The sequence below is a fragment of the Jaculus jaculus genome, chromosome 7, assembly GCF_020740685.1.
Source record: "Jaculus jaculus isolate mJacJac1 chromosome 7, mJacJac1.mat.Y.cur, whole genome shotgun sequence".
NCBI lineage: Eukaryota > Metazoa > Chordata > Mammalia > Rodentia > Dipodidae > Jaculus > Jaculus jaculus.
In genome coordinates, this window is record NC_059108.1 from 130,145,609 (window position 1) to 130,171,847 (window position 26,239).

At 47.5% G+C, this 26,239-nt stretch overlaps 1 protein-coding gene across 4 annotated transcripts in view; it reads left to right on the forward strand.

The window, feature by feature from the left end:
- The window catches only part of Foxn3 (forkhead box N3), a 336,005-nt gene that overhangs the window by 216,313 nt on the left and 93,453 nt on the right, over positions 1-26,239 (forward strand). For all 4 annotated transcript variants that reach the window (XM_004649345.2, XM_045153943.1, XM_004649346.3 and 1 more), the window contains exon 4: positions 97-161. In XM_004649345.2, the coding sequence (XP_004649402.1) occupies positions 97-161 (65 nt within the window). The remainder of the gene's footprint in view (positions 1-96; positions 162-26,239) is intronic.

Genomic DNA, 26,239 nt, shown 5'->3' on the forward strand with positions numbered 1-26,239 from the left:
TGAAGCCTGCCCGAATGCAGTTCTCTGAAGGGGCTGTGTTGGGCAAGTGAGGGGAACTGAGCTTCGAGCCTCATGAGCGTTTGTCTTCTCTTCCAGCACATCAGGTCCACCCATCTGGCCAGGCAGTACCTTCTTCAAGAGGAATGGAGCCCTTCTGCAAGGTAGGTGTCCGGGAGTGCCTCCTTTAGTCCCCCCACACCCCCTCTCCTTCCCTTCTCTGAGTGTGGTGCCGGCTGGGAGAGTTCGCTGCTGCTGAGCAGGGGCCGTTCTGGATAGTTCTGGAGAAGCGTGACAGTCCTGGGCAGGGTCTGAAGGCCTGCATCTCTGTATTTCTTTTGTTCAAGCCTCTCGGTGGCTATGCTGGTGAGTTTGCAACCAGGCTTCCATCTCAGACTGCTGCCGTAGCTCATTGCCACTGGCCGTAGTCCAGAAGTGTTTGTGTCGCTTGGATGGAATCCGAAGGGTGTGACACTTGGATGTGACCATAGCAGACCCATGGCTGCTTAAAGCAAACCCTCTAATGCGCTAAGACCAGGGATGATGGAGGATGGCCTTGGTGTTCTTGACATTCACCATCATGGAGATGCTCTTGTTCCTGTCTGCCCCTCTGACATCCCTGTGTGTTCGGAAGCTTGGCTGTGGTTTGATCTGATTCTTGGAGTCCAGTCGATTAACCAGGACTCAGGGAGGCACAGCTGCCAAAACCAGATGGACAGGTTTGTGGCATGGGCATTAGAACCATGTTGACCTGTGACGAGTTGTAGGATGCCTTTTTGTCGGCTTGGAGACGTTGAGCTGTCAAAGTGCTTGTGGAGGCCGCAGAGGAAGAGTGGAGTACTCGGTGGTTAAGATGGGAGGAACTTGCCACCACGTTTCTGGTGTCACTCAGGTAGTGGTCGCTGTATGGTGGGCTGCGGGGTTGCGTGTTGTTCTAATAGTCCATAAAATCAAGAACTTCAGGCTCACTTGCTGTTTTTAGAAGGGGGTCATGTACGGGTGAAATCTAGGCAAGTTTGGTTAATTAATCCTAATTTTATGATTTTTTCTTTTTTTTTTTTTTTTGGTGCTGAGGACCGAACCCAGGGCCTTGCGCTTGCATCCACTGAGCTAAACCTCCAACCCCTAATCCTAATTTTAATACCATCATAGACATTCTTAATGTCCAAGAAAATGGAACTGCCTCCATTCCTGAAACTTAATAGATAACTTATAAAAGAATATATATATTCTCTTTGCCATTTAAGTTGTGTGAGTGGAATCCAGTGATGGCCACCCTTTAGGCTTCTCTTGGGTGACTTTTCTTGGGTGTATGTCCGTTATCCTTCTAGAACTGCAACAGTAACATGAATATGATTCATGTCTAGATTACTTCTATAATTGGAATTTTGTTTACTTAGAGCTTTTTTATTCCAAACAGTTTTTATCTGTTTGGCTCCACATTAGGTAAGATTTTCTCTGCATATCAGGTTTTTTCATGTTTGTTTCTCTGGTACAGAAACCTCAAGAAAGTGTTACTGATGGTTCTGACATCAGATGACTATAGTGGGGCCTTGTTTCATGGATATGCATATCTTTTTTCTCTTCCTGATTTAAAAATTGCCTGGTTCCTCTTGTATACTAGCATTAAACTAGTAAAAGGTTCAGATACTTATATGCATTTAAGTATAACCTTTTTGGTACATTAGAAAATTAGGAAGCTCATGTTTAATTTTGGGAGTGTAGGTTTGGACTTGCTCATGTTAATTTTTTCTATGATGTTTCATTATTTTTCCTTACCCATCTAGAGCTCTTGATACCCTTTTGCTATGATAGTTTTTGAACTTTATAGGTATCCTCTTAATTAATATTTTTATATTCCTTTGATGAGAATTACTGAGGCATCTAGAAATTGCTAATGTCCATAGGCAACTCTACACAAAACGATATGGGGGGGGGGGCTTGGGATGTGGTCCAGTGTGCCTGCCTACCAAGCATGAACTCCTGAGTTTGATCCCCAGCACTGCATAAGAGGGACAGTGTGGCAATAACTGTCACCCCAAGTCCTCCAGAGGTGGAGGCAGGTGGTTCAGAAGTTCAAGGTCCTCCTCAGCTACATAGCAAGTTTGAAGCCAGCCTGAGATACATGAGACCCTGTCTCAGAAAGAAAGTTAAAAGAAAAAGATGTGGGGATGGATATTAAGAGAGCTGCCCAGCTTTGCCAATGAAGGGCTTAGGATAGAGTCATGCAGAAGGAAATATACCTGATTTATGCCTACCTTCTCAGCCTTACACTCTCACACATTTTGTTTTTTAGCAGAAGGAACTAGATTTTAGATACTCAGACCAGGAAACAACATTGTTCAGGGTGTCCAGTCACCCTGAGAAGATGACTAGGACACCAGTCCCAAAGAGAGTTAGCACTGGTGATGACGTACAGGAGGCAGGTTTGGAAGGTAGGCAGTTGGACCACATTGGGAAGCACTTTTTTTGGGGGGGGGGGGTCAGGAGGATGGGCACAGAGGGCCTGTCGCTACCTGGGAAAACTGACACTTTAATGGACCTTGAAACACATGGTGGGTGTGTGTGTAAGTGTGTAGTTTGCAAAAATGGCATTGGTAGAGAGGGTAGCCATAGGAGCACATGACATGACATCTCAGAGAACAAAGCAATGGGGACTTGGCGAAGGGATGTGACAAAGGTCTGGCTGATGATGTCACATGTTCCAACATGTGTTGCGAGGAATGCAGGTTCTCCTTAACGTAGAAAGGTGTTACATCCAATAAATCATCGTAAGCGGAAAATACTGTCGGTCCTCACTTAGTACACATTGTTCTTAGCGATGCAAGTCACTGTAAAGTGTGGGCTGTTTGTCCTTGCGATCATGAGGCTGATGGGGGCCACAGCCTGTTCCCACAGTCCAGCACACAAGGAAGGAACTTTGTATGGCTCCACTGGGAGCCAATCAAAATTCAAAGAACTTTCTTTTTTTTAAAAAAAATATTGAGATGGACTCACGGTCCCCAGGCTGGCTTTGAGCTAATCCTCCTGTAGATGTGAACCACCACACCTGAACAGCTTCTATTGAAAACATGTGGTTTGCCCACCATCGTAAATGTGAAAAACTGCAACTCCAGAAAGAGCTCTGTGTAATTTGATGTCCTAAGAGGAAGTGAGATCCTGAAATGACGTTGAAAACAATGACACAATCGTTCTAATAGGGAACCAGCTTATGTTGTCTGCTCATTGCTTGCTTTGCAAGTGGCCGAGCAGAGAAGTAGTGCATTTGTATTTTCCAGCATAAAACCAATTGTGAGAATTAACTAGAAGTACTTGAGGTCCTCCTTGGATGTCAAGTGTGGCACCGTAGATGGGGTTCAGAATCACAGGCCGGATGCACGGGTGAACCACTGCTCAGCTCGAGGATAATGGGGTACGATGTGGTTTGAATCACACCAGGCAGGGGTACTTCACATAATTGGTCACTTCATCAATTCACGGTTTTTATTCCAAATGCCGTTCAGGCTGCGAGAGACCGTTTTTGCATTCTGGCAGCTTCAGTAGACAAGAGAGCCCTTCAGTTCTTGTCTACTAGAAAGCAAGCGGAGAGCCTCACGAGGGGACAGTCTGTGTTTAAAGGGGCTGGAGGAAGATCCAAACACAAGTGTGGCTTATTCAGAGCCATATAGGATTGACCAGCTGACAGGTGTCCCCGATGGCCATGTATCTGTGTATCTCTGTTTTCTATTTTCTTCATTTTATTAGCTTAATGGCATTTTTCATAATGAAAAAGATTAAGATCTTTCTTTTGATTTCCCCTCTCCCAAACTTCCTCCACTGCAACCCCCCTCCTCTACACTCCAAACTTAGGTTACTTCACTTAAATGTCACCCTGGCATGAATTGTTTTCATGAGTTAGTAGTTCCTAATTAAACCCGCTTCTCACTCTTCATGTGGACTCTGGTGACATCACCCAGGAGGATGAAGGCATCTCCCCCATTGGTTACTTGCCTTCTGCTGTAAGTTAGAACACTGAGGTTGATCTGAGCTGTCACTGTTCTGCCCCTTTGCTTTTCTTCGATTAAGTAGACCCCTGAACACCTAGTGTTGTTCAGAGAGAGGGGTACCGCGTTTGCAATTCCATCCAGCTGAGCACTTGGGTTGGCATTCATCAATCTCTGGTCTTCCTCTGATGGGCAACCCCTGATGGGCTGGGCTGGGCTGAGCTGAGGTACCCAAGGGTGGCCCAGGAAATTCCTCTCAACTTCTCCACTCAATTGTGGTCAGACTTTCCCTAGTCACCTTATCTAAGAAGCTAGCTGCCTTCATGCCTCCCAGAACTCTTTTTCCCAAATCTTCCCAATGAACATGACCCTGCCTCCTGTGGCCTTCTCTCCCTTCCTTTTCTCAATCACTCCAGCATGGAACCACTGATTATTATCAAACGGTATCCCTTGTGTGCAGTAGTGGGAGGAAAATGCACACCATCCCATGCCCAACAGATTCCCATTTCCACTCGCTGCTGACACCCCAGGATAGGCTAATGAAATGGAAAGAGATCTTTAGAGGCATTTTCAGGGCAGAGTGGGATTAAGCTGCCACAAGCCCAAAAGCAAACGGGAGGGAAGGAAACCGGCTCTTTTGCTGTCAAATGCATGTTCCAGTGTGTGCACGGATGCACATGCCATTGGCAAACCATGCATGAAGTGAGCTATGATTGTTAGACGGCTGCTCTGGGCAATGTGATTTCCCGTGTTCTAAGTAGGCTTCACGCACAGGCTTTGCCTACCCGCTCCCCACAAACCCTCACCTGCTCCCCAAACTGCGTCCCACATTTTTAGTAGGTAAGCGAGAGAACACCCTTTGCATTTCGTACTGTGAGAGATTCATGGTGAGGCGCTCATAGCCAACACTGGATTTAAAGACCGTAACCTCCAGAGTCTGGTCCCAACCCTACCAACGTGGTGAACTTTGCAAGCTAAGCCAGGCCGTGCGGCATTCCTGGAGCTTCATTTTTCTTACCCGTAATCTAAGGAGTGGACATCAGGGATAGTTTTCCCTGGTACATACTAGCTGTGACCCATTTGGAGCAACTTGCCTGAAAGTAATAGGTCAAGGTGCATCTTGCGGTTAACTTCTGGTTCCCCGGAGACCGTGTCCTCATCAGCCGTCCGTGTCCTCTGTGAGTCCCAGGAGAGGACACAAGCCCATTCTCCAACATCTCTGGTTCGGACAGCACCGGAAGAAACCCTGTCTTATAAGTCTATTTCCTGTTGTGATAACAAAATGACTGAAGCAGGATAACGTAATGAAAAGCAGCTTATTCAGCCAAAAGTCCAAGATGGGGAAAGCCTCATGACAAATGACATATAGCACATTGCCACAGTGCTCTCATGAGAACTCTCCCAGGACCTACATTATTCTCTCCAAGGACCGTGTCCCTAGTGACATAACCACCTTGCTGGAAGGCTCCAGTACCTCTTCACAGCACCACATTATGGACCAAGCTTCCAGCACTTAGACAGCCACATCTAAATCACAGCCACAGCCAGGCGCGGCGGTGCACGCCTTTAGTCCTAGCACTTGGGAGACAGAGGCAGGAAGATCGCCGTGAGTTTGAGGCCAGCCCTGAGACTACCTAGTGAATTCCAGGTCAGCCTTGGCTAGAGTGAGACCCTACCTTGAAAAACCAAAACCTTAAAAAATAAATAAATAACATCAGCCATAAAGCTTGACTCCTGGGGTGCTTGTGAAGGTCCGCTGATCTCCACCACTAAAACCTGAAGTACAGTGGATATATTCCTAGCTGGGGCTTGCGGTTGTAATAGTATACAAACTTGAATCTTAGATAGGACTAAAGGGACTGAATTTCCACCTAAAACTTCTTATCTATTTAGGGGCATTTTGTTTTGTTTTGAAACAGGGTCTTTTTGCATAGCCCAGGCTAGCCTGGAACTCACTATGGAGAAGAGGTAGCTCTTAGAATGGGGTATGAGGCTGGAAACGCCGAGGTCCCATTGGATTTACCCATCAACCCAAAAGTCTTTCTGCTCATGTCCTCATCTCAGACTCCTCCATTTCCTTCCTTCCTTCCTTCCTTCCTTCCTTCCTTCCTTCCTTCCTTCCTTCCTTCCTTCCTTTTCCGAGGTAGGGTCTCACTCTAGTCCAAGCTGACCTGGAACTCACTATGCATGCTCAGGGTGGCCTTGAACTCACAGCAGTACACCTACCTCTGCCTCCCAAGTGCTGGGATTAAAGGCGCGTGCCACCACGCCCGGCTCTCAGACTCCGCCATTTCTTCTGACTAGGAGGACTGCCTCCTTGAGAAGGCGCAGGCTCACAGGAAAGCAGTCCCCCTTACTCCAGAAGACTGCACACGCTGCAGACAAGCAGAGAAAGCCATAGGAGGGACACCCAACATAGCGCCGCTCACCTACACATGCCTCCCTCCCTCCTGAACACCAGCCCTTGGACTTTAGGTGGCAGTCATAATTGTGAGTTTAGTGGGGTGAAGAGACACATGTCCCAGGTTCTTGGTGAAGATGGCCGAGCTGTGAATGTAAGCATACAGCCCCATCCCTGGCACCTCACAGATGCTTGATGTGCTCTGGGGGCTCCACACCTAATTTCTGAACGGGCCTTTTGGTGGGCATATTCACGGTGAACAATTCCAAAACTGCTCCAAGGAGCATTCTCCGAAACTAACTAACTTGCTTATTTACTGTCTTAAAATATTTTATTTATTTATTTATTTGAGAGAGAAAGAGAAATAGGCAGGGAGAATGGGTGTGCTACAGCCTTTAGCAACTGTAAACGAACTCCAGACACATGTTACCTTGTGCATCTGGCTTTACATAGGTACTGAGGAATCAAACCTGGGTCCTTTGGCTTTGCTGGCAAGCAACCTAACCACTAAGCCATCTCTCCAGCCCTGAAACCTCTTTCTTCCTCATGATCTCCCTTCTCTGTGCCAGTGTTGCCCACGTCTTTCCTTGATGACATAAGCATGATGCATCACTGCATCCCTGCCTGGCTTCAGTCTTCAGTCACTCCTGCTGCTCTTCTTAAAGGCCCAGGATGCCAGGTTTTGATTAGGCTGACAGAAACACTACCTTGCCTCTCTCTTCCCCATTCGGTCAGAGCTCAGCCCTAGGCTCTCTGACTCCTTTCATCTGTTCCACAAGCTGCCTCTTTTGTCCACTTTCAAAGGATGGCATTCACCTATGCATAAACCTCCTGATTCTTGCCCCTAGGCACACCCATTTAAAAAATTCAGTAATAACAGAAGCAGGTCAGGGAAACCTCTATAACAGCCCTCAAGTCCTAATTGCCTTCTGTCCTCTTTTGGCCTCTTACAGACTTTATGTGGAAGGGGGAACGCCCCCCCCCCAAATAAACACACATCATTTGTCTTATTGTTCTGCCCCGTACAGGATTTTATGTAACAACAATGATGAAATTGGCTGGCTGTTTTGCTTACACTTGGGTAAAGTAACAGGAGTGTGCTTTGGCGCCTCCCACCACCCAGCTTTTGCGTGCTTTGAAACTTGCTCACGTAGTTAAAACTTTAAAAATCCTTTGGTTCATTCTGATTGTCACAGTTTCTCCAGTGGCTGCAGCCTGCCATGGGATTCTGTGGTTCTTGCCTGACCTGAATTTCAGCTGTTCTTTAGGGCCCTGTCTCTGGTAACTGTCCTCATGAAAATTTGGTTGCAGCACTTACCTGCTCATCGCTGGGATCAAACACCTTCCCAGAAGCAGCTGAGGGAACCCCTGGCTTGTGGCTTTGGAGGGGGAGTTTCACTGTGGCAGGAGCAAACGTCTGTCTTCCCACCAGCACAGGAGGCGAGAGGCAGCCGAGTGGTGGCCTCATTGCTGTTCACGTTTTGTACAAGTGGGATCACGGTGTGCGGCTGTGTTTAGCTAAACATATCCCCCCCCCTTTTTTTTTTTGCACGTGTATGTGTGGTACTTGTGGGTATGTGTGATATGTTTGCCTGTGAGAGCAGAAGTTGCCGTTGCATAGGTGTGGTACGTGTGGGTGTGTGGCTGCGTGTGATGTGTTTGCCTGTTAATGACATTGTGTGCTGCTTCATGAGTTCTGTATTTACTCAGGCAGGATCTTTCAGGTGGATCCAGAGCTAGCTCCTCCCACACCATGCCCTGCCTCTGCCTCTTGAGTGCTGGGATTGCAGGCCGCACACCACGCCCACCCAGCATTTATTTACCTGGGTTCTGGGAAGCGAGCTCCTGTCCACACTGCTTGCTCTACAAGCTCTTATCCCAGCGATCACCTCCAGCCAGCCCCCGAACCTGATCTTGTACACCCTCGTTTTGTAGATGGATGTGTAAGGCCAGGGCCTCATCATCTTGGTCAGGGTCAGAGAGCCTAGGTCAGAAACCCGGACTCCCCTCATCTGTGGCCCAAAATGACACAAACGTTTGTGAACATTTTTTCCATTCTAGATATTTAGATGTTCTTGAGTGTTTTGTAGGCTGTGGCTGAGGGAGAGCCCTGGCGTAACACTTAAGAGGCCGTTTGCAGTCACAAAACACAGATAGAGATGAGTATGAATGCTGCTTTCTTTCATTTAAGTAATTAAGATCCTTAATTTTGCCTCCTTTCCCCCTCCTCCACATGACTGTTTTACACAGTTCACCTTAGAATGTTTAAAGACTGGATAGAGAAAGGGAGGGGAAATCATCAAATTCATCACTGAAAAGCGGTGAGCATGAACCCACCCCTGAACAATGAAGATTTTTGCATGATGGGAATTCTTATGAATGTAGATTTAATTTTATGCCATTTTGAATTCATCAATAAGAATGTTTCTTTAAATGTTATTCTAGCCTCTTAAATTGTACCTGCTAGGAGATTGTGAAATATAAAGATTAAATCACCTTGGACCATATACTGCTCCACTGAGCACGTGTTTATTAAAGGGCTCAGACTTAAAGGACAATGGGAAAAGCCACTCTCCTTGAAGTTCTGTGTAACTGTGCTTGGATGGAAGTCTAGAAAAAATTTTTATAGGATTGTTAAGAGACTTAACAAAGAAGTTTCTGAGTATATTCTGTTCACGTGACAGTTTGAGAAATGGTCTTAAAAAGCACCCACAAGGTTACGTTTATCTGCCTTATGGTCTCTTGTTTGCCAGAAGGCATGACCTAGGGTTTCACATGGTAGAGGGGTGTGTGTGTGCACACATGCAATTGTGCACGCTCACACACACGCCCACCCCCTCACCCACCCCAGGCTCTTAGGTTATTTATAAAAGCCTTGTATACCAAGGCTGATTACTCTCGCTGCCCCCATGTAAGCCTCCAGAAGAAAGCCCTCCATCTCTCTCCCCGGTGTCTGCATCTCACCAGCTCTCCAACGAGCTCTGGCGAATGCCAGCAGGCAGGCAGAGGGTAGACGGCCTCAGCTTTCAGTCCCAGCTCAGCTACCCAATTGCTGGGTGGCTTTGAGCTACTACATTACAAACGAACACAGTGGAGAGAGAAGACTGTGCTTCCCGCGCAAGCGTGAAGGCCTGAGACCTCCTGAGTTTGAATCTCCAGAAACTACATCAACAGCAGGATGTGGCCCTGCACACCGGTAACTCCAGTCCCATAGGGGAGGGCAAGCTTCAAGATCAGTAAGAGACTGTGGCTCAAAACAGGAGCAGGCAGAGGAGTGATGGAGCAGGACGGCCAGTTTGTGCCCTGGTCACCATAGGCAAGCACACGTGGTGCTGCAGGGTACGCACACCACATGCCATAAGCGTATTACACACGCGCAAGCAAGAACCACCACCGGTCTTGACAAGATTCCCATAATTCACGTAGGTGATCTGTGTAGCGACTATGGCGTGTATTAGGTGCACCAAGTGCCCATTCCCCCGACTCCCTCCAGTGGATGCAGAGAGACCCAGAGAGGAGAATATGGATGTCCAAGAGCCATCTGGTGCTGCCCACCATCTTGAACAGCTCACTGGTTTGTTTGAGCCTTCCCTTTCTGCCCAGCTGAGTAAATGGGAATATTCACTGTATTGGATTTGATGAGAATTTAAAGATACCGTGTAGGCTGAGACTTTCACAGTACCTGGTGACACTGGGTATTCTGTGAGAGTTTCTTACGTTGGGGCAGAGAATTTAGCTCAGAAGGACACTTGCCTGGCAAGCGTAGGGCCCTGAGTTCACTTCTCAGCACTGGAAAAAAAAATTATGTTTATAATAATATTTGTCCCAGTGTCCCCAGAGTGCTTGGAACCTTAACCATCAAACCACACAGAGAATGCAAGAAAAGCTCCTCCCCAGTAAAACTGCAGGTGTGCCCTTAGGAGTATGTAGGGCGATTTGCAGTCTGTCTGGTGCATTGAAGCAGACGCCCGTGGGATCCTCACAGGAGCACTTGAACTTGAGGTTTTGCCAGCTGTTCTTGACACATTGGAGTGACTGAGATCCTGCAGACATGTGACAGAGAAGAAAGAGTCCTTAGGGATGGTTGGACTTGCTTGTGATCTATGTGTCTGGTTCGTCCATTTAGTCTCCTAGCTTTTGCCAGAGTACAGTGAAACTGTGATACTCGTAGAGATCGGTTTCAGAACGGGAGGGACAGGGGAAAGATAGATGGACTGGGTCTGCCTTGTTGACAGTGATCAAGAACTTCAGACCATCCTTGAAGGGTCCTGGGGAACTTGCCCCGTCCTCCACAGTCACACAGTTCACATTGAGTCCTTCCTCCTTTGGCTGTGATTTTATTTTATTTTATCCATTTTACTTTACATGAGGTAGGGCCTCCCTACATACAGCCTAGAGTGGCCAGAAGCTCAAGGCCCATTCGCCTCATCCCTCCTGAATGCTGGAATCCCAGGCATGCACTGCTATGCCTGGTTCAGACTGAGTTTTTATGGGGAACCCTTAGGATGATCTAATTCTGTTTAGTTGACACAAGCTGCATGCAGAAGTTATACAGAGGCCATGTCTTGGTGACTTTTGCCAGGAGAAAATCCAGCTTCTTATTCAGACTGTGACCAGAAGCCCATGATATACACAGGCCAGTGCTATGTCTGAGTTCTCAAACTCTGAAAGGCTGCAGTTTCTATTTCTTCACGGTTTGGGAACAATGAATGAAGTTTCCACATTTGAACTTTTGCCTCTCTCGTGGTTCATTTCAGGGGTGGGGCGCATAGGTGCGATTTCTGTCAGTTGCCTTATCAGGGCATCTTTCTCCTCTTAGAGGACCACTGCTTCCCCCCCCCCCACCCCCCAGGTAGGGTCTCTCTGGCCTAGGCTAACCTGGAATTCACTATGTAGTCTCCTGGTGGCCTCAACCTCACGGCAATCTTCCTACCTCTGCCTCCCGAGTTCTGGGATTAAAGGTGTGCACCACCACACCTGGCTCTTGCCTCTACTTCATACATCCATTCCAGAAGAATCTGACAATTTCTTAAGTGAACTCCCTGGTCTTAGTGACAGGTTAATAGGTGGGGACTAGTCCAGGCCAATGTTGCAGTCAGGTTTGCATTACTGGTAGAAATCACCCAACCAAGAGCAGCTTGTGGGTAAAAGAGGTTTATTTTGGCTTATAGGCATGAGGGGAAGCTCCATGATGGCAGGGGGAAATGACGACATGAACAGAGGGTAGACATCACCCCCTGACCAACATCAGGTGGACAATAGCAACAGGAGAATGTGCCGAACACTGGTAAGCGGCCATGGGCTACAACACCCATAAGCCTGCCGCCAACAACACACTGCCTCCAGGAGGCGTTGATTCCCAAATCTCCATCAGCTGGGAACCTGGCATTCAGAACACCTAAGTTTATGGGGGACACCTGAATCATACCACCACAGCCAGTGTTCTACCCTACACTATCTTCTCGGGTTTGGGAGCTCTACAGAATGTGTTATTACAGTCCTTGCACCTCTAAATGAGTCGAATCTATGACAGTGAATGAAATGGCATCAACACAATAAAACAGACAGGGAGCCACTGTCCAGGGTTAGACTAGGCAAGGCCCTTGTTTTACATGAGCCAGTGGGAAGTGGGTTTTCCCTGTCTGCATCCAAAGGTCCTGATTAGTCGGGTGTCTCTAAATTAACCGCACCAATTAAACTCATGTGCACGTCACTGTTGACTTCTGTGTGTCCACACAGTGCCGCCTCCTGGTTGTCCCAGGAGGCCGAATTAAGCGTCTTAATTGTCACTTGGAAGAATAAAAAAACTGGAAATCTTGGAGAGCTTGCCAGAGACGGTGACATGTTTTCAGCCAAGCAGGACCATGATAACGATGACACCTAACATGCATGTGACACATTAGAGCCACAGAGCACTGGCTTGTATGTTTGCTCATCACTTCTGCAAAAGTGGGCAGTGTCCACCAGATCTTAGAGATGGAGCAACTTAGAGCCCAGTATTTGGAAAAGTCAGGCAGTGCTGGTGCCATATGTGTAAACAGTCGTAGAGGTGTAGGTGTCTGCAGGTGCATGTACTGTGTGGATATTTATGACTGTTACTATTTTCCAAGGCAGAGTCTCAGTGAGCTGACCTGAAGCTCACTCAGTAGTTCCAGACTGGCTTTCAACTCACAGAGGTGCTCCTACCTCTGCCTCCCTCGTGCGGGCCGCCACGCCTGACCGTTGTGTGAATTTTCAGAGACTGCCAAGCTCAGCTCTGTATCGTGGAAGTTGATTGAGGCAAGTCCCCATTTTCCTCGCAGTTCATTGGCTCACCATGCCCGACAGAGAACATTCGTAATTAGATGGTGCTGTGTAGAGAACTATATCCATCCTCCTGTGGTTCCCATGCCCCAGCAGACATGCAAAGGATGATAACTGTGGAAATGGAACACTTTTTCTCACTTAGCATCTTCCCCTCATTAACGTTTTGAATCTCGTTGGAGGAGTCTTAATTTTAAAAATTAAGTTGGGAGCTAGCAAGTGAGCTTGAAGAGGCAATGCCTTTGGTTCTGAACTGGATTTCCATTAGCCAGTTTCTCTTCAAATTATATTGATTGCACATGTGATTATTATTATTTTCTCCTAAAACGGAGCAGCCCAAAGGCTTCCTAGGCTGCTGTTGATCTGCGGCTCCGCTCCCTCTTGCCTTCCACTCTCCGTAGTCTGTTTGAAGAGTCACCTTCCCCATGGCCTGTTGGTCCGGCTTGCTGCAGTTTCCAGCTGTGAGCATTGCAGAACATGCGTTTCTGGAGGCCTGGCTCCGATGCAACCACACTCACCGTTGTGCAGCAGTCTCCTGTGTGTGTGGACACTCACTGTTACTGCTTCACTCTTGATCATAGGTGTGATTTAAATACAAGGCTTAAGCTAGTACCATCCACTCATTCCAAATCCCATGATCTAACCATGCACTGCTCCTCAGACCAAACCCGCTTGTCACCATCTTCCCAGAAGACATTGCTTTCAGCCCCTCAGCTTCTTTAACGGTGAGGAATAAGGATAGCTGCCGAGAAAGGAGGCTGGTGATGTTTCCCATCTCCACTGTGGTTCAGACTTCTCCTTCACCTTCAAAGACCCACACACCACGAAGCGAGGTTGTCTGTGCACATGTTTTTGGTCCAAGCATGTGGTGTGAGCCCCATTAGTACGTGGGTTTGGCTGAATGCACGGCTTTACACGTTGCTGTGAGTATAACGATGTCTGATGTCTCCTTTGTTTGAGGGCATAAAGTGACATTGTCCTTGGTACTTTGCACCTTTGGCCATATTGAGCAAGCCCAGGAGGGCAAACACAGGAAGTGCAGTGACATTTCCACAGGTGTCCCCAGTGCCTCTTACGGTAGAAAGCACATGCTAGAAGATCCATGAAAATTGGTGAAATGTATGTCTGTAATTCACTGCTAGGAGTCGAACTGTGTTATCATTCCCCAAATTCATGTTGAAGCCCAGCCCCTAGTGAGACTGAACTTGGATCGGGAAAGTGATGAAGGTTAAATGAAGGCAAGAGTGGGTCCAGTAGGACTGGTGTCCTAGCAGGAGGGCACACCGGGAATTCCCACGTGTAGAGGAAGAGCAGGAGAGGTCACAGCAAGATGACCACGAGCCAGCCAAAGATTGAAGCACCCAGAGCCATCTCATCTGCAGTACCTTGAACTTGTGTTTCCAGCCACCAGATCTGAGGAATGAACTTCCTGCCATCCCCACCACCGAGTGGCTTAAATGAGAGCATTTTTTGATACTAACTGTCCAGGCACTTTGTGCTTTACAGTTGGGACTTTAGGGGTCAGTTCTGGCTACCATGGGAAGTTGAAGAAGACGGATCCCTCATGGTGTGTCTGCAGCTCTGAGCAAATGCATCCCAAACGTCTTCTCTCCTTCACCACCCAAGAGGCAGGTCTAGATCATGGTAGCTCCAGAATCCCCACTCTGCTAGGAAGGGAGAGTGACCGTTGCATTACCTGACTGCCATGCCTTCTCCATGGTGGAGCTCTAGCCCCTCAAACTGTAAGCAAAACAAACAAAAAATAAAAAAGAAATAAAACCCCACCTTTCCTCAATTACTTCTTGTCAGGTATTTGGTCCCAGTAATAAGAAAGTAACTAATACGGAGAGTCTGTGTAAGCCCATTTCCAGATCTGAGTTGGAGACAGAACAGGATTTGATGGACACCATTTGCAAGTAAAATCTTTTGGATTCGATTACCCTGGAAAGATTCACAGCTTATAGAGCTAGTAAGATGTATCCTGTACACCCTCCAGGATCTTCATGATACATTTTCTTTTCTTGAGGAGGGAATTATGGGGATTGAACCCAGGTCCTCCTTTATACTAAGAGCATGCCTTACCCCTGAGCTCCACAGAACAGCTTTGAAATGACACTGTGAGTGCAAAGGCTGTGATGTACAGTTTGAACACAAGGGATTACTTGGAAAACTCACAACTGGCATAGAGTGCGTTCCCCATCAGACTCAAGAAGACACGGCATCCATATCGCAGGGCCACCTGTGAGCGGTGACTAAGCAGCAGCTGCTGTCATCGTGGCACACTGGAGTGGTTGTAGCAGCGATGGAGGGTGGCAAGAGAAGTCTTGGATGATTGTGGTTTGATGATGATGCCTGCAGGGCAACCCACATAAGAGGAGGAGCTGCCTTCCGGGTTAGTTCAGTGCCAGCATCCTGATGTTTGAATGCCTCTTCCTTGCTGAAACTGAACAGGGCATACATAGCCAGGACCCTGGCAGCAGAAGGCATGGATGGGGAGCCCACCAGTTCTTAGCTGAGGTCTTTGGCTCTGTGTGGCCCACAGCCAGAGACAGTGTAGAACATTAAGTAGGGCTCTGTTTACCCTTGAGGTACAAGGTCTTGACTGGAGGCGCCAACAGCCCCCTGTTCATGTTCACCAGGGTGCTGGCTCCATGGCTTGCTTGGTCCATCTCACAGAGGGTGTGTGTGCATACGTGTTTCTCACTGCATGTGTGTTTATGTCAGTAAGGAGATTCAAACATGAATGAGCAACAGACATCTCACTGCGTGTTTCTTATTTCAGATTTCTATTACGCGCATGTAGTGAACCTTAGACTTACTTCTTCAATGATTATGAAACAGGATTGGCATAGATTTTGTTAAATCAATGGAATTTAGAACTGGAAGGAAGTCAAAGTAAAAAGAACGGCTTTAACAATTCAAGCATATTTTGGGAAAGCTCCCTAAGGCAAGTGCTTTACCCACTGAGCCATCTCCGTCTGCACTGTGAAAAGCTCTCCAGACCTGCTTATATTGATATTATGAGTGGACTATTTAGACTGCATCTCATATAGGCCAGCTAACAAAGATCACAAAAATGTCAGTTTTGGGGGCTGGAGTTAAGCGCTTGCCTGTGAAGCCTAAGGACCCCTGTTCGAGGCTCGCTTCCCCAGGACCCACGTAAGCCAGATGCACAAGGTGGCTCATGCATCTGGAGTTCATTTGCAGTGGCTGGAGGCCCTGGTGCACCCATTCTTTCTCTTTTATCTGCATCTTTCTCTGTCTGTTGCTCTCAAATAAATAAATGAAAACAAACAAATTATTAAAAGAAATGTCAGTCTGTGGCTGGAGAGATGACTTAGCGCTTAAGGCGTGTGCCTGAGAAGCTTAAGAACTCATGTTCGAATCTCCAGATCCAGCATAAGCCAGATGCACAGTGACACAAGCATGCAATGTCGCACATGCGCACAAGGGAGCACACACACCTGGAGTTTGTTTGCAGTGGCTGAAGGCTCTGACACGCCCATTCTCGATCTTGAGTGCTCTCTTTCTCTCTCTAAAAAAATTTTTAAAAATGTCAGTCTGTCCTCAGAGTGATTTTTTAAAATTCATAACCAGAAAGTTAAGTTCACAAATGTAGGTTAAGATGAACTTTATGACCGTACATGAAAAGCTATACCAAAGCATTGAAAAAGTCTTTACCAAAGCATGTTAGTGGATCTTGCATGTAGACTTTGAAAGCGCTTCCTGATTCCCTCAGTCTTGATGGATAACTGTCTTGGTGAAGTAATTGGTTTAGAAATCACTGTTATTTAAATGTAGTTGCACTGCAAGCATTTGGCTACTTAAGAAAGTAGGATGTTTGTAAACTTTCCAGATTTTAAAAACGAGCGGGCCAATTTTACTGAGATTTCTCATTTGCAGTGGAATATGGAATAGCTGAGGTCTTGTTCATAGTCACACCTTAGAGGTCAACTGGCAAAAGGGCACCCTTCCTGCACAGAGTCTGTCAGAATGATGAAGGCATGTGGCGCAGCCAGGCAGACCATTGACCACTTCAGTTAAGTTAGCTTCAGTTAAGCTGAGTCTCCATACTTGAGGCTTTTGTAAATACTAAGTGGTTAATACTGCCTGTTAAGCATTCAAATCCCATAAGGCTCTGTTGCAATTTTTTTAAAAAAAGCATCATTTCATACTAGTAATGATTGAGCAACTAATCCACAATTTCAAACTTTGAAATGCTCTGAAACCTGAAAGGTTTTGAGTTCCACAAGTGGAAGCACCAATATGTGGCTCCAAAAATACTTTAAAAATTGGCAGTGTAAATTACATTGAGGGTATGTATATGTAAATCAAAAATGAATTTTTTTCATATTTGTGCCCCATACTGTATGTATGTATGTATGCATGTATGTTTGTGTGTGTGCAAATATTTCAAAATCCATATTTTGGGATGGAGAGATGGCTTAGTGGTTAAGCCAGTTGCCTTTGAAGCCTGTGGACTCATGTTCAACCTTCCAGGTCCCACATAAGCCAGATGCACAAAGTGATGCAGGTGTGCAAAGTTGCACATGTGTACAAGGAGACACACATTCTGGAGTTCGATGTATGTGCGCTGGAGGCCCTGGCATGTCAATTCTCTCTCTCACTCACTCACTCTGACTCTTGCTCTCTTGCATTAAAAAAAAAAGAGAGAAAGAAAGAAATCCCAAATTTAGTCCAGCACATTTCAGATGAGAGAAACTCAGTGTGTATGTGAACGTGGATTTTGTCTTGCGTGGCCTTGTGCCAAAGTTCTGGTCGTGTCAGGTCGTGGCGATGCCTTTCTTTTCTTTGCCCAGCAGAGCGAAAACAGCAAAGCATGTGTTGACAGTTGGGCCTCCGCATTCTGTGATTCTGCCACCTTTTACTCTGAAGGCCGTCCTGCCGAGCTGCCTCTCCCCGCTCTTGCTCGGCGCTCATGCCTACTAAAAGGTTCTCATTTACTTTTTCCCCGAAAAAGGAGTTTCCGTAGCATTTCTGAAGCCTCTTCACTCATGATTTTGGGTGATGAACAGTAGAACACATTACCCTGGACTCAGGTTTATGTACATTGTGCAGTGAGTAACTAATAGAGTTTCAGGGCCCAGAGGGACCTTAGGAAAATAGCCACGCCCTCAATGAGCAGGCAAGTAAACTGAGCCCAGGGGTCAGGCCTTACTCTGCAAGACAGATGCCTGGCAAGAAGAGGTCCTCTCAGCCGGGCGTGGTGGCGCACACCTTTAACTGCGGCACTAGCAGGCAAAGGTAGGAGGATCGCTGTGAGTTCAAGGCCACCCTGAGACTACGTAGTGAATTTCTGGTCTGCCTCAGCCATAGTGAGACCCTACCTCAAAAAAAATAATAATTTTAAAAAAATCTTAATTTTTTTTTAAAAAAGAGTTCCTCTCCAAGCTAGTGTACTTTCCTTTCTGCCTTTCAGATTGGAGCTACCTCCTCTTCTCTGCTAAGGAAGGAAAGCTCACAACTCTATTGAGAGGGAGACAGCATAGCTGAGTGGTGGTCTTCATGTTTATGATGGTGGCCCCATGGCATGTTAGTATATCTGTGATGATGGTGTGTTCCATAAGAGAGTAGCGGTCCATATCCGTGATGCTGGTCTGTTCCGTAAGATAGTAGTGGTCCACATCCATGATGGTGGCCCATTCCGTAAAGGAGTAGTGGTCCACATCCGTGATGGTGGTCCGTTCCATAAGATGTTAGTGGTCCACATCAATGATGATGGCCACATAAGGTAATAGTGATGCTATACTGTATTGGCATTGTAGCATCTCACTTTATTCTTGTGTTTGTGGTATACCACTTGGATAAAATATAGCTCATATAGTTATGTATAGGACTTAATAATTTTTTTGAGAAATTTTATGTGTATGCATGTTTGTATGAGCATATGAGCACATGTGCTGTGTTGCATGTGTGGAAGTCAGAGAAGAACTTTGAAGTGTCTTTGATACCCCCTCTGTGAGACAGGATCTCTTGCCACTACAAACAAACTTCCAGACCTAAAATGAATGTCAGACTACCTGGCACATGAACTTCAGATTCTCCTGGCTCTGCTTCCCAATGTCACAGGCCCTTTGGGACCACAGAAGCCTACGCCACTTTGCATCTGGCCTTATGTGCGTTTAAAGGGAACAACAGGCACACTTGTTTCTGAGATCACTGGGCACCTGTGTAACAGACCTCTGGCCTGAGCTGCCCCAGGGATTCAGTCATGAGTGGCCTCTTCCCTGTCTCCAGGAGAATAGCTCCTCAATGCATGCCCATAGAAGGTGACTTCATAAAAACATATTCTGCAGTCAGTTGAGAGAACCCCATGATGACATCCTTAATCTGAAAAGCCTAAGTCTGAAATTCAAACTGCAGGATTCCCTAAGTGAAAATTCCACACCGTGCAGCTTTGATCCATTCATGGAGCCGAATCTGTAGGCTATGTGTGTAGTATATAAATGAATCACTCAGGTACTTGGTGTTTAACCTTGGACACCATCACCACAGTGTCTCACTTTCTATATGCAGATACCTCCCCAAGGCTGAAAACATCCTAAATCACAAACCTCCTGGGAAGGATGTTAAGTGTGGGGGTTTGAATGTGAAATATCCCCCATAGGCTCACGGGTCTGGACATTTGGGCCCCAGCTGGTGGTGCTGTCTGGGAAGATTCCGGAAGTGTGTTGGAGGACCTGAGCCATGGGCTGGGGGCTTGAAGTTGGTAGCTCAGCCTCCCGTTTTGGTCTCTTTCCTGGCCCTGGCTACAATGTGGCCAGCCGTACTCATGCTCTTGCTGCCGTACTTTCCATGCCTTGGTGGACTGTCCCTCCAAAGCCGGGAGCCAGAAGAAAACCTTTCTTTCCTTAAGTTACTTCCCGTCAGGTATTTGGTTACAGTGAGTAAAATAGCTAATACATTCATACCTCCCAAGGGATCCACGCGCATTGTTACCGCACATATTCAGTGTCTGTGAGTGCACACTCACTCACTCACACGTATGAGTCCCAAGACCAGCCTAGAGCATTCCCCGAAGGACCGCAGTCGAGGAAATTCCAGCCTTTGAACTTGCGCGGCTGTTTCTACGTCTTGATTCCCCCGCTGCCCCTGGTTTTAAAACCTACTTAGCATGCAGTTCGCATAACCTTCCAGATGTTCCATGACAACTGGAGCTGGAAGGAAGGCTTCTGTTGGAGAGTTGACCTCTGAAGCCAGGAAGTTTCCTCGGAGCCCTCACCTTCACTTGGCGCCCCTCACCATCTGCTTGAGGGCGGTTCTGCTGCCCAGGGCTGCGTGTCAGCGGCGGTATTCAGTTGACTTGTCTAACAGATCCCACCGTGTTCCCAAAAGAATCTGCGGTAGCTTACGAAAATGCTGTGAACCTAGAAGTTCTTCAGAGAACCCTATAGCAAAAGAGATTCGTGGCAAGAAATCGAAGAGAAAGTAAGGGGATAGCCGGTATATAAACTTAATAATCCACATTCCAAGTATTGGCTGAAAAGAGATAATGGTCAGACATGGATTTGGCTCCGAGCTTCCTAGTAGCCAGGACAAAGAATGACATGATCAGTTATATAGCTCAAATATTCAGAAGATCGGAACTGACTTGCTTCCAAGGAGAAGCACAGAAGTGTCTTATACTAAGACCAAACAGACATTAGAGAGGGATCCATAAGAGACAAGAGGAGCACCTCAAGTTTGAGGCGAGCCAGGGCTACGTAGTGGACCCCCCAACGGATCACATAGTTTCATAGGGGGGGGGGTTCCTGGTACCATCTCTGTAAACAGGACAATGGCAACAGACATTTGTAGGTCACTTCATCTTTCCCTTCCTTCATCAGGGATGTGCTGCTCTGTGTGGAATAGGCCACAGAACCTGGAGTTGATTGTGTGGTGCAGACAGGCTGGGTGACCACCGCTCAGGTAGTAAGAAACCCTGCAGGAAACTAGACAGTGGCCAGAGCAGAAAGCATTGCGGTTACAAATTGGGGGAGCATGGGCCTCACAATAAGAACTGAGTTCATTTTCATCAGATAACCTTCCCCATTCTCACTTGTTTCTCTGCCTAGAAGATGGGGGTCACATAGATTGGAAAGGGATAAGACAATTGAAGTTTAAAGCACACCATGTTGTTAGAATGGGCTGTCTGAGTGAGGAGGCCTGCACCATTGCCTTTCCATGAGTGTGTTCTGAGGAGATGGCCCTGGAAGCCCCACCCCCCCCAAACCTGCCTTGCCTTACCCAGCTGGAGATCCAGGACCCAGAAGCAACTCACCAAAATCTCAGCCAGAATCCAGTTGAGGCATTTTCAACATTTTATGATGGAATTTTACCTGGGGGCAAAGCCCAGAGGGGCCAGTGAGAGACTTCCTAATCTAGTCTCTTCCAGCAGGATCAGATTATGCGCAAATTGGTACTTACAGGTGGTAATTAGTTCTGTTCTTAGAAGATTTCTCCAGAGGATAATTTCACTGCTTCCTTCAGTAGTACATCCCAACTGAAATTTCTGAAAGGAATTTCTTCTACTCTAGTTTTGAGCTTCTTTCTCGTGGTTTTCAATACAATCTCCTTTACCTGTCTTCTCTGTGAGGAGGAGAAAGTCAGGGAAACATCTCAGTATTCATTCCTTGCACCTTTTTATATCACCTAAATGTCATTCCTGTCCCCTTACTATCAGTACCCTGAACACTGGGGGACTTAGGCCCTAGCAGTAGACAGCCCCGTGTCAATATGACCATGTGGGTCCGCAGGGGAGCTGGTGGCAGCCACCTCATCCTCCTGACTTTACCCTGGGAAATACCCATACCACAGGATGGTGTCTCCCCTTTGTAGCTGCACATTCCAGTGCTGTTTCTTTCAAAAGTACTTGGTTTGTGCTAGGATTGAACCTTTGCCTCAAAGTCCCTGAGTCTGTTCCCCATCCCCCCTCACTGAGCTAAGCTGCCAGCCAGTCGTACAGAAGATTATCCGCTGTTGTTTAGGGTGCGGGTAACGGAGGACTAGAAGTGCATAGCTTTAGCTGAGTTCTGACTCTTTGAAGAGTAAACTCACAGGGGTCCCCTACCTGCTTAGGCTCTTGTTGGCAGGATATCAAACCGGGGTTTTGTAGCCAGATTTTCACTGAATAATGAATGAGCCAGCATCGAGCAAGTCAGAAACAGGAATCAATAAAGCTAAACTCTACCAGAAGAGAGAGCCTCGTACAAGACCGATAGAGTACGGTGCTCGTTGGGTGCCAAGCACAGCAACTTAGTTGCTTAAACTCTCACAAATGAGCAACGTGAGAAGGGAAACCCGTCCCTTGGAGGGGAATGGGAGAATCTCGGGGGTCCACCGAGGAGAGTCTACCTCGCTGTCAGGAGGACCACCAGCCAGACACCCTGCGTCTCACAGGCCGCTACTGCAGTGGCTTGATGCTCGCAGTCCTGGGAGTCAGACACCAAACATCTTCATAAATCATGTTTGCAGCTGTACAACCAAAAATAGATCCACACACAGCCTGTTTGTCCTAGTCTTGTGGAAAGTGACAAGACCGTGAGGTCCTCAAAGGCAACTGTGATTCCTGCCCCTGCTTCCCTGGTTTCAGATTGCCCGGCAAGCCAGCTGTCTGTTCTGGTCTCACTCACTCCCTTGCTCTCTGCTGACGTCGCCTTGCTGACTGATTGATTTTCATTTGTGGAAGATTGAAGTGCATTGTGTTAGAGCCTTTTTTAATGCTGGTTGTTCCATGAACGACCTGCTGGGTTTCCCCGGTTGAAAACAACAGCAGCGTCCTTAAAGAGCAGGCATTGTGGGGGATTTAAGGTTACAAGGTCCCAGGGACAGGCCATGCCTCTGGCTGATGGCAGCCCCTCCCTGCGGCAAGCCTGTGCTTTTAATAAGGGCGCCACCAGTGTGCCCCCAGGAGTGGCCAGACCCTCCCACCCTGCCCGGCACTACTTTGAACCTGGGGGTTGGGACTCCTTTGGTGATTTGGGTGCCTTGGAACTTTTTTTTTTTTTTTTTTTTACAAAAAGGACAAAAACCATTTAAGACTGTTCTAGCTGGATGGTGGGAGGAGTTACTCTGCAGAGTGGCCCTTTACGTTTGACCCCCAAAAGCCTGGTTTTTGTTTCAGATGATGGGTATGCCTTGACGGTCACAGGGTGCTTGCTGACCACTGAGTCTGAAGGACTCCAGGCCTCATTTAGTGAGAATCCTGTTGTATAAAGGATGCTGGGCTTGGTCTGTGCACCATTCTTTAATAGCCCAACAAATGGGCATTTTGTGACCTCGTCTCTGCTCCTCACCAGCGGGGTGGGGAGTATTGGATGGGAACTCCAGCTGGCCTCTGTATTAGAGAGAATAGACTTGTCATGAGGGTTTTTGTTTTTTAATGTATTTAATGTTTCCTCATTCTCAAAGTTTAGTCCTATGTCTGATGTAGAGAGGACCATTGCTTGTTGATGGAGGCTGGCTATTACTCAGCTTCATAAGCAGACAGTGGTGCCTTGTGGAAATGGCACCTGGTGTCCTTGTGTCTGACTTGAGTCTGTACTCGCAAAATTTAAGCACCTGTGGAGAACACAGCATCTGAAAGAGAGCAGGAAGCGGCTAAATGCTAGTGATAAAGAGGCTCTGTCGTGTGAATGTCTTCATCACAATGTATTGTAATGCACTAAGTCCTTCACTCCCCATCCGGAACCAGGGCCACGCTGCCTGTGCGCTGGAGGGCCTCACTGGCCTCTGGGAACTTAGCCTCTAAGAACCTAGACTGCCACAGATGAGCTCAAGCGAGGGAGTCAGAGAGCTTCTAAATCAATACTCACATGTCATTAAAGCTCTTAGTGCTCCAGCCATCAGGGCTAAGTGCGTCTAAGTGTGTTGTGGGGGAGAGGGAGGGGGGCTTCGCTTGGGTTGTGGTTGTGGGAGCCAGGGTGTGGTCAGGGAAGGTGGCCTTGGAAACTCTTCTTCAAGAAGGTGGGAGGGGCAAGAGCTCCTCCCCGGCGGTTGGGTAGAAGCTGTATGTTCAGAAATGGTTCCTTGTTGGGTTTTGTTTGTTCTTTGAGACAGGGTCTCAGGCAGCCCAGGCTGGCCTCACACTTGCTGTATAGCCAAAGATGACCTTGAACTCTTGATCCTCCTTCCTCTCCCTTCCAGATGCTGCAATAGGGGCATGCACCACTGTGCCCAAACTGGGCATAAGAAGCAGAATTTACAAGTGACCCTGTCCTCTCAGTGGAGGGCACAGGCTGATGGTCCCAGGGGACAAATGGGTAGACCCAGTAGCACATTGGCACACAAATGGGTTTTGTAGATTAGACAGAAGGATCCTGACAATTTGAATTCGCTGCCAGTGCTTGAATCAGGTAATTTTGCATAAATGTTTGGATTTCTGGCTTGTCTGGTGATAGCTGTGGCCAGATACAAGTGACCACTGCAGGTGCCCAGCTCTTAATGACTTGCCTGTGTCCAGCTCTTAATGACTTGCCTGTGTCCCAGCCTCCTCCTCTGAGATACCTGGATTTAAGTCACTAGGTAGAGATGCACTTGCTGAGTTCTGTTGGTGAATTGTCCCCAGAGCTGTGGACAGTGGAAAACAGGGTGGTGGCGGCCATTCTGACACAGCTGAAATAGGGGAGACTCGTCGCCCCCAGGCGAACCCAGTTTTACGGCCTCTGCTTGTACTCATTCATCCCAAGGGAGGCGCTTTTGGACCCCGTGTTTCAGATGGGAAAATTGGGTGCAAATTCCGGGCCGCTGCCGTGTGATGGGCACGTGACACCGCCGAGGTTTCCACCAGAGCAGCTGGCTCCAGAGCCGTGCTCTTGACCGGGTGTTAAGAAAATAAGTGAGCAGCGGAGACGGTGCTGGATGTTCTGTGGGTGCCATGGCGCCTCACTATCCCCCCCCCCCCATTTGGACAGGAGCCATGCACAGATAAGGAAGAAAAGGACTTGGTAGGACAAGCATTTGCTGAAGGACACAGCTGGAGCCTAAATGAGGACAGCAGAATCCAGAGAGCCTGCCAGAATTTGAGAAGAACTGGGGTGGTGGGGGGGGGGGGCTCTCCACACCACAGTGATGGCTAGAGAAAGGATATAGGGTGCCTGAGGGCCTGGAGAAAGATTTATTAGAAGACTCTAGATGGACATGTCTGTACATTTCCCAGTTTTTGTGAACCACAGTCGAACTTTGGTTTTCTTCTGTTTATTTTCCTTGGTGCTCCAGCCCAAAAGAATTTTCTCTCACTAGCCAAACTATATAGACGTTACCCTAAGAATGAAACAAGATCTCCCCACCCCTGGCCTCTCCCCCAACCCTCTGTGTGTGTGTGTGTGTGTGTGTGTGTGTGTGTGTATGTGTGTGTGAGAGAGAGAAGGAGGCTGATCATCTTCCTTATACTTGGAACTGAAGTTTTTTTTAACCCAGTATTTTGCTCAGGAAACAGTCTTTCGATCTCCCTTCCCTGTTAACAACATCTGACAAACAGGGAACCAAGCCTCTTAAGTGTCTACCTCGCACACTCCTCCCCAGATGGCTCCTAGGGTTCGCTTTTCTAAATCCCTCGCATCCTAGAGGTCCTAGAGCTAGTGCTAGATCCCTGCCAGGGACCCTTTGCGGGAGGCCTGTGAACCCTCCCGTGGTGCAGATGCGCGTCCCCCTGCTCCGTGTTCCCACAGGCCCAGGATGTCTCCATTTGCCCTTGATGTGCAATGACAACGCAGGGCAGAGGGGGAGCCATTTATAGCCAAGCTGGTGGCTGCAGGCAGACCGTCAGTGACGCGTTATCATCCCTGGCTCGGTCCCCCAAGATCAGCGAGGAGACAAAGCTGCAAGTGCTCAGTGCCCTTGACAAACCCTGACCTTGCCTTCTCTCTGTGCAATGGAGACCCCCTCCCCAGGTAAACCTGCTGGTCCTGCGCCCCACATTTACTCACCTTCTGGGACACTGCTTATGCAGTCTGTTTTCCTCACCCTGGTGAAAACCTCTCGCAAATGCTAATTCAATCCATAATGTATCTTTTTTTATTTTTGAGACAGAGTCTAATGTAGCTCAGGCTAGCCTCAAACGCACTGGATAGCTGAGGCTGGTATTAAACTCCTGATCCTACTGCTCCTGCCTCCCAAGTCTAGGATGGCAGACACACCTGACTTACGGACACACAGTAAAGGTGTGTTGTTACACAGTCCTTCCCAAGCACACTACTTTACCATTTCCACTAAAGTTTTACTGACTTGGAACTTAGCTAGTGTATTCTAGAGTCCTTCCTTTGAATTCTCTAACTTTGGATTTGCTACCTGACTTCCAGTTTTTTTCCATGACGTGTCACTGGTCCCACTGTTTGTAAAGGTTCGAAGGCCATGGACCATGCATAAATGCTGCTTTGCATTTCCCACAGCACCTTATGGATAGGCCGTGTCTTATCTGTAAATAGGAATGACTTGATGGGTGTAAAAATAATAACTTAAACAATGAAGAGATGGAGGCTGGAGAGATGGCTTAGCATTTAAGGTGCTTGCCTGTAAATCCAAAGGACCTAGGTTTGGTTCCCCAGGACCCACGTAA